Consider the following 8,680-nt stretch of genomic DNA (forward strand, 5'->3'; position numbering starts at 1 on the left):
AGAATTAGATTTTATTCTGACATTAAAGTTGAAGGTCTGTAGCTTGAACTCAATGAAAGCTTTCGTTGATTGGCATGATTATGTTAGATATTATACTAAGGTTCTGTTAAATTAATTTAGAGTTTGTTTTTATATAACTGTTTACATAAATGAACAACTGGGTTTGGATAAAGCTGTTAAAAAATTGTTTTGGTGTATTAATGAAACTCTATAAATACAAAGCTCAGTAGCTCAATCCATTACTTGATCAGAGCTTTTATCAAACACTTTCTATTCTTTAAATGCTATCAGCCAAAAACATTAATCCTCTTCTTCAGCTTTCCCTTGATTCTTTTACTTTCTTGATTCTTCAATGCCTTCCGACACTTCTCACAGAAATGCTCCAATGGTAGAATCTCCCGCCCCTCCAATGAAAACTCCTTTGTCTGGCTTCTCTGCCCTCATTGCTCAGCTATTGTAGAATACAGAAGGATTTGTTTATCTTGACTAGCTTTGGCATATGTTATTGCACATTGTAGGTGAACAAGAAATCTAACCTTATCACCCAAAGTAAAGGGTTTTGAATTGGCAAGAATTATTTTATCTTCAGCATTTCTCAATTTTGATTTTAGTATGTTTGTCTATGCAACAAGCAAGTCATTAAATTTTGCATTGCTCCTGTAATGACCCACTAATCTAGACTATTTGGACCATTAACGAATCTATACATAAAACTTACATTTTTGCGGAAATACCATAATTTTATTGAGACTTGTGGAAACAAAGGTTACTTTCATAAAATAAGTAGGATATGGGTACCCATCGTCTTTAAAACAAAAACAACTTAAAGTAAAAAAAGGTTACATAGAAAATGCGGAAAATACATTTGAAACCATAAAAATATAAACAAGACTACATCCTTGAATCGAATAACGCTCGGCCCCCTTGACTCCATTCACCATCGATACACATCCTCTAAGCGTCACGAATCTTTCCGCCTCTAAAGCTTATTTCCTGCACATAAACAGAAAGGAATGAGCCTAATGCCCAGCAAGGAAAATCTAACACATAGTCATAAACATAGATTTCATAATAAACGTAAAGACATATCATAACACATAATACACTTATTATAATGGCCATTATTACTTGGGGTCCCATAGACTAAACAAGCTTATGCCCATGAGATTAGTGGGGTCCTACCAGCTAAATAGGCTTATGCCCACAATCTTTTTGGGGTGTTGTTAGTCAAATAGGGCATATGCCCAAGCCTACAACATACACATCAATAACATATGAAAACATAACACATAAGATAACATAAACATAAACATATAGATTCTAGCCTATTTTCCTTACCAAAGTTACCGGGATATAATGGACTGAGTTGGGACTTTTGGAACACTCCTAAAACCATAATGAACAAGAGTGAGTTGAAAGAAGGAAAGAGATGAAAAGGAAATGGGAAGACTAAACCATTTGAGAAACATGCTTACCGAAACTTATGTGCTCAAGAACTTAGATTCCCTCACCAAAATGAAGATTAAGGTTAGAGATTGAGTAGAAGACTATGAGAAAGAAAATAACATAATACAGAAATGAACTAGAGTTTTGGTTACCTCAAAGACTTGAAAGACCAATCTACTCCTCAACCGAAATACTATAGAACCTCACTTCCCAAAGTGTTTGATAAGCTTATGATGTTTAAGCTTATGATTTTCCCAAACCAGGTGTTTACACTCTCACACTCACTTAACACTAGCAGCTTCTGAACTTAGAGCAAAAGGTGAATAATGGCTGGGTACTAGGTCCTATTTATAGAGTTTGGGAATGAAAGTATCTTGATTTTACTTGAATAAAAATAATGGCTTTTTAGGTGAAAATCATTTGAATAATCGTTCAGCAGAGGCTGAAGACTCGTTCAAAAGATGCTGGACTGTTGAAGGAGTTTGAATGGCTGAAAGGAAAAGAATTCAAAAGTGTTTGAAAACATGCTGGTGGAGGCGATATATCGCCCCCTATAGGCGATATATCGCCTGGACCACTGTTCCCGAGGCGACCGTGCATCGATTCGTGTTTTCCGTATCTACGTGCTGCGATATATCGCCCCCTATAGCTGCGATATATCGGCATACGCTGAATATTTAAACACGAAATTACACAATTTTAGCTAAGTTTGAATGGGGTAAACAGCCTTGACTAAGCCCTCAACGTATTCAAAGCTGCTGACTGACCCTATAACATTCAAACTTTACTCCTTATTAAATTTAATCCTCAAAAATACTTAATCCTTAATCACCATTCATAACATGTGCTTAAAATCCTATTGGTTGATATCTAAACCTTATAGTATGATAAATATAATCCTTAATATTAGTCACATTAATCAAACCTTAGGTTATACTTAATATTCTTAAACTATAGATTAAACTTAGAAAATCTATAAGTACCACTATGAGTGTCCAAAATAATTCCCGGTCTGAACCAAAAATCCACAGTTACAAAGATAATACTAAACATACTATAATACTATTATCTGTCTTAGCTAAGTAAAGTTCTTGGACTCTACAGCTCCTTTCCAGCTTGCTCAAATAATTTTCTTTAGCCTTCAATTCTTCCTTGGAACCTTCAAGCTTTGATTTTAGCCAAGTAGCTGAACTTTTCAAACTTAGCTGGGGTGTCTACAATTTACCAAACAAATGCCATGAAACATTTGATCTAAGCCATTTAAGGCTTGCGGTTTAAATTTTAAAGCAAGTGGTTTAAATTTTAAGCATTGTGGTTTAAATTTAAAGCTTAGTGGATTAAATTTCAAACTTAGGGGTTTAAAGATAGTTGGTTTATAATTTAAGCTTAAATGAATAAAAATTTATAAATTGTGGTTTAAATATGATGTCATTTAAGCCTTGTGGTTCAGATTTATAAATAGTGGTTTAAGTTTTAAGACATTTGGTTTAAAATTATAAAATTTTTATATTAGATTCATACATTACATTATATAGATTAAAATAGAGTATGTTTATAATTTAAGCCTAAATGAATAAAACTTAAACCTTGTGGATTAAATTTTGATGCCATTTAAGTTTAGTTGTTCATATTTTAAGATATTTAAGACTTGCAGTTTAAATTTTAAGGAAAGTAGTTAAAATTTTAAGTCTTGTGGTTTAAATGTAAAGCTTAATGGTTTAAATTTCAAAACTAAGGGTTTAAATATACTTGATTTATAATTTAAACTTTGGTGGAGATATCAGCCCTCTTGAAAAAGGCTGTGGTACGAGAGTTTGAGCCTCTCATATGCTCATTTGTAAATCTTTCGTTGTTATTAATAAAGTTGTTCTTGAGAAATTTCATTATTGGATTTGGAAACTAAGATATAATTGTTATTACCTAAGAAAGATCTATCACATTACAAAAAATCTTATGCAAAGAATAACATCTATTTACTTTTGGAAGATCATGAACTATTTTTATTATATGTAATAAAAATGGTAACTAAAAACTATTATATGATTCTCTAGAACTCTCTCGAAAGTGCATTCTTAATTCCTTTTATGGATATGTCATGAGTAAGTGAGTTTTAGCGATTTTCTTTGTTTCCCAACAACACAATATATATACTTTTTGCTATTCATTTTCTTGGTCTTATAGAAGTGCAAGATGGTACTTCATTGATTATGCAACATAGAGCATTAAGCTCTTCCTGACTCCAATCTGCAGAATACTTTGCATTCAGCAGCAGAAACTCAGATTCTTTCAGCTCTTTATCAAGCAATCTGACCTTATCACCCCAAAGTAAACGGCTTTTGAATTGGCAAGAATTATTTTATCTTCAGCATCTCTCAAATTGGATTTTAGTTTGTTTGTCTATGTAACAAGCAAGTCATTAAATTTTGCATTGCTGCTTTCCAGCTTTGATCTCAGCCGAGTAGGTGAACTTTTTAAACTTACCTGGAGTGTCTGCAATTGACCCAACAACTCTTTTGAAATTCCCACTGAAACCACAGCCATATTATCCACCACAAACAATTTTTCCCGAACATCTTCTGTTTCATCTCCCATGCAGTATACTTGTTATTCTGATGAGACCAGCCTTTGCTTTAGCACTTCTTCAACTTGTCTTATTTCTGTCATTTTCTTTTTGAGATCCATTTCTCTTGCCAAAATTATTTCCAGCATCCTAAAAAATATGTCTTTGTTGTTCAGCACATTGAATCCTAATTTTAAGAACAATGTTGTAAATTATGAAAGTATTAGTTTAAATTTTTAGCCATTGAATGTTTGAGGTTTAAATTTTGTTGTAAAATAACATTATTATCTTCATCTTCACGATAAAACATCTTTTGCATTACTTTGATTCTTCTTATTGAGTCACAAATATTATTGACACTTAGTTTTGCAAAAATTGTGTTTGCCTTGAGATGAGTGAAGTTAAGGCAAAAAGTATATTGAATTGATTTTTTTTTTTTAATTTCTATCCAAGATAAAGCAATAAGCTCTCATGGTTGTGTTATTTTTTATTGCAGGGAATGGATAAGATAATGTTATTTGTAGTTTTTAACGGAAGATGGAATGCAAACAACAAATACATTGATCATGAAGTGAAAATATTGATGGTGGAAAAGGATATCAAGTATGAGGAATTGGTAAACAAGATATACAAAGAGCTCAGATTGAATGAAAGATTGATTTCAACAAACTTGATTTTTGATGCAAATATGGATACAAGCAAAGGAATGAAGATAGAAAGTGATGAGAATTTACAAGTTTATCTAAACTTGAACAAGACTGTGGAAGAGTTGAAAAAATGTCCTCTCATCGTTGAAGTAGAACAGAGAAATCAAACCATTTCTTTGCCAAGAGAAGCTAGCATTCCATCTGCTTTAGCAAGCAATGCAACAAGTCAAAGTTTGACTCTCACAGACCCCAATACAAATACTGCAAGCACTAGCAAGATGAAGAGCGCCTCAACACAAGAATCCAACAAATTTACAAAACACGGGCAAGAAGCTCAATCACCTCTCCATGTGTTGCCGAATATGGAGATTGAAGTCATAAGACTCAATTATGTTTTCAAGAATAAGACTGATCTAAAACACACACTTGCGAAAATAGCCATCAAGAAACACTTTCAGTACAGAATTCAAAAATCATGTTCAGAAGCATTTTGGGCAAAATGCATAGATGAGAATTGTGGCTGGTATGTACGTGCAAGAAGCTCAAAAGTATCAGACTACTTTCGAGTTATCAAATACCATAAACACCACACATGCTCCTTAAATCACAGAAATTTTGAAAATAGATAAGCAAGTGCAAAAGTCATCAGTAGTTACTTCAAAGAGAAGTTTCGTGACCCAGGATCAACCTATCGACCAAGGCAAATAATAAGAGACATGAGAGATGAACATGGGGTAGGTGTAACATACAATAAAGCTTGGAGAGCAAAAACACTTGCAGCTGATGATGTTAGAGGGTCAAATGAGGAAAGTTATGCATTGTTGCCTTCATATTTGTATATGCTACAGTTGGCCAACCCAGGAACTATAACAAGAGTATGTAAAGATGAAGAAAACAGGTATGAATAATATTTATGATTCGCATTCCTATATTAAAGGCTTTAATGATTACAATCCATATCTTACATCTCTAGGAATTAGTTGTTTTTTTATTTAAATTTTACAGGTTTAAATACATGTTTATTGCTTTTGGGGCTTCATTAGATGGATGGAAGCAATGTAGACCAGTTATAGTGGTAGATGGAACATTTTTAAAGACGAAATGTGGAGGTACACTGTATGCAGCTTGTGTTAAAGATGGAAACAATCAAATTTTTCCTCTCGCCTTTGGAATTGGGGATTCAGAAAATGACAATGCATGGATATGGTTCTTTACAAGACTAAAAGAAGCAATAGGAGAACGATAAAACTTGTGCATAGTATCTGACAGGCATAAAAGCATCAAAAATGCAATTGAACAAGTGTATCCTGGTGTATATCATGGAGTTTGTCTTTACCATTTGAAGCAAAATCTAAGGACTAAGTTTAGGGGATTACATGTGCATGCCATATTTGAAACTGCTTCAAGAGCGTACTCAGCTCAAGAATATTATTCTGCCATGGCTGAATTACAGAAAATTAGCCCTGAAATGACTACTTATCTTTTGGAAGCAAAACCAGAAAAATGGGCTCGGCCATTCTTTCCAACGAAGAGGTATAACATTCTTACAAGTAACATTGCCGAATCTATAAATGCAGCAATTGTGCATGCGAGAGAATTGCCTATAACGTCGTTAATAGAAGCTATAAGAGAGATGCTTCAAAGATGGTTTTCAACAAGAAAAGAAGCAGCAATTAACCAATTTGTTGAGGTGACAAAATGGGCAAATGATGAAATGGAGATCAAACTTGATGTGGCATTTCGAATGAAGGTATGTTATTAAAGTTACATTTATTTTCTTTTTGTTTGTATTTTAAATTTATTGCTTAATAATTGTATTGTTTCACAGGTAGATGCAATTGATGCAATGAAATCTAGTGTCACATATGGTGATCGAGTGTTTGTTGTCGACTTGGAACAACATATGTGCACATGTAATGAATTTCAACTAGAGGGAATTCCATGTGCACATGCTATTGCAACAATTGAAAGCAAGTACTTGGACAAGTACAAATTTTGCTCAAATTGGTATAAAAATTCTGTTTTGAAAGAGACATATGCAGGATCAATTAATCCTCTTCCAGATAAAGATGATTGGAGTGTCCCAGATGAAATTATAGGAGATAGCATGAAAGCTCCAAAATTCAAAGTAAAACAAGGACGTCCCAAGAAAAAAAGAATTCCATCAACAGGAGAATTTCCCAAGCATGTTCGAACAATCAAGTGTGGAAATTGCGGAATATTGGGGCATAATAGAAAGAATTGTAAAAGCCAACCAATTCTAAAATAAGGATAACATTGAGTTGTGAATTGCATACATATCATGATCATTGAGATTGATTATTGTCCTTGAGTACAGTGCATTATGCATGAAAGCATGAACTGTTGTTATCTGTTGCAGTCTAAAGACTATAAAGATGCAATGTTATACATATTTGTTGCGTTGTGGACTTGTGGATAAGAATGTTTATACATTTATTAAAGTACATTTGTTTTTTATTATATTATTATCTATTTAATTTATGAAAAATAGGAATTGATATTAGTGAGAGATGAATTTGACAGAAAAAGGTTATAAAAGATGATAGATTATCATCTTTAAATTATGACAAATTTATCAGTTAATCTTATTTATTTAAGGCTTGCGGTTTAAATTTCTAGGCAAGGTGTTTAAATTTAAAACATAGGGGTTTAAATTTTAAGCTTAGGGGTTTAAATTTAAAACATAGTTGGTTAAATAGAGTTGAATTATAAATAGAGCTTAATGGATAAAAATTTGATACCATTTAGCCTTGGGGTTCAAAATTTGATTCAATTTAGCCATGTGGTTCAAAATTTGAAGCCATTTGCATTGTGGTTTAATGTTTTATGAAAGTGGTTTAAATTTAAAGCTTAACAGTTTAAATTTAAAACTTTGTTGTTTAAAGATACTTGGATTATAAAGCCTTTAGGCAAGTGCCATTTTCCCGCCGCGGCGCACAGAACCTTTAGACATTAGAGTCGCGGCGCTCAGAATGAAACAAAAAATAGCAATTATTTGTCACTGGGCGCCGCGGCTCTACTCAATATGGGTCGCGGCGCACAGTAACACCTAAAAATAAAATATATAATTTTTTTTTTTTTTTGCCACTAACAACTTCTGGTCTAAAAATTTTGACGAATAAAGAAATTAGGTTTAAATTTAAAGGTTTGGGTTTTAAAATTAAAGTTTAGTGGTTTAAATTTAAAAATAATTGGTTAAATAGAGTTTGATTATAAGAAGAGCTTAATAGATAAAAAATTGATACCATTTAGCCTTGGGGTTTAAAGTTTAAGGCAAGTGGTTTAAATTTAAAACATTGAGGGTAAAAGAGACTTGGATTATAAATAGAGCTGAATGGATAAAAATACATAAATTTTAGAACAAAATTTTATAATATTTATCCTTGGGGTTCAAAATTTGATGTCATTTAGCTTAGGGGTTCAAAATTTGATTCCATTTAGAGTTGTGGTTCAAAAATTGATGCCTTTTTTATTGTGGTTTAAAGTTGTAGGCAAGTGGTTTAAAGTTGTAGGCAAGTGGTTTAAATTTAAACCTTAGTGGTTTAACTTTAAAACATAGGGGTTTACATTTTAAGCTTAGGGGTTTAAATTTAAAATAGAGTTTGTTAAATAGAGTTGGATTATAAATAGAGCTTAATGGATAAAAATTTGATATCATTTAGCCTTGTGGTTCAAAATTTGATTCAATTTAGCCATGTGGTTCAAAATTTGAAGTCATTTGCATTGTGGTTTAAAGTTCTATGAAAGTGGTTTAAATTTAAAGCTTAGTGGAATAAATTCTTAGGCAAGTGGTTTAAATTTAAAGCTTAACAGTTTAAGTTTAAAACTTTGTTGTTTAAAGATACTTGGATTATAAAGCCTTTAGGCAAGTGCCATTTTCCCCGTCGCGGCGCACAGAACCTTTAGACATTAGAGCCACGGCGCTCAGAATGAAACAAAAAATAGCAATTATTTGTCACTGGGCGCCGCGGCTCTACTCAATATGGGCCGCGGCGCACAGTAACAC

The 8,680-nt window shown here is 32.8% G+C and overlaps 2 protein-coding genes across 2 annotated transcripts; both read left to right on the forward strand.

Annotated features, from left to right (window-relative positions):
* Positions 1–4,505: 4,505 nt before the first annotated feature.
* On the forward strand, positions 4,506–5,899 carry LOC133815615 (uncharacterized). The gene is made up of 3 exons (XM_062248432.1): positions 4,506–5,176; positions 5,303–5,551; positions 5,659–5,899. Exons 1-3 carry the CDS (start codon positions 4,506–4,508, stop codon positions 5,897–5,899), a joined length of 1,161 nt encoding a protein of 386 aa, XP_062104416.1.
* A 5-nt stretch (positions 5,900–5,904) lies between these two features.
* Positions 5,905–7,134, forward strand: LOC133816756 (uncharacterized). Its single transcript, XM_062249080.1, has 2 exons — positions 5,905–6,403; positions 6,482–7,134. The coding sequence occupies exons 1-2, from the start codon at positions 6,092–6,094 to the stop codon at positions 6,920–6,922; spliced, it is 753 nt and encodes a 250-aa protein (XP_062105064.1). The 5' UTR covers positions 5,905–6,091; the 3' UTR covers positions 6,923–7,134.
* The last annotated feature ends 1,546 nt before the right edge of the window (positions 7,135–8,680 follow it).

The sequence above is a fragment of the Humulus lupulus genome, chromosome 2, assembly GCF_963169125.1.
Source record: "Humulus lupulus chromosome 2, drHumLupu1.1, whole genome shotgun sequence".
In the NCBI taxonomy this organism is placed as follows: Eukaryota; Viridiplantae; Streptophyta; class Magnoliopsida; order Rosales; family Cannabaceae; genus Humulus; species Humulus lupulus.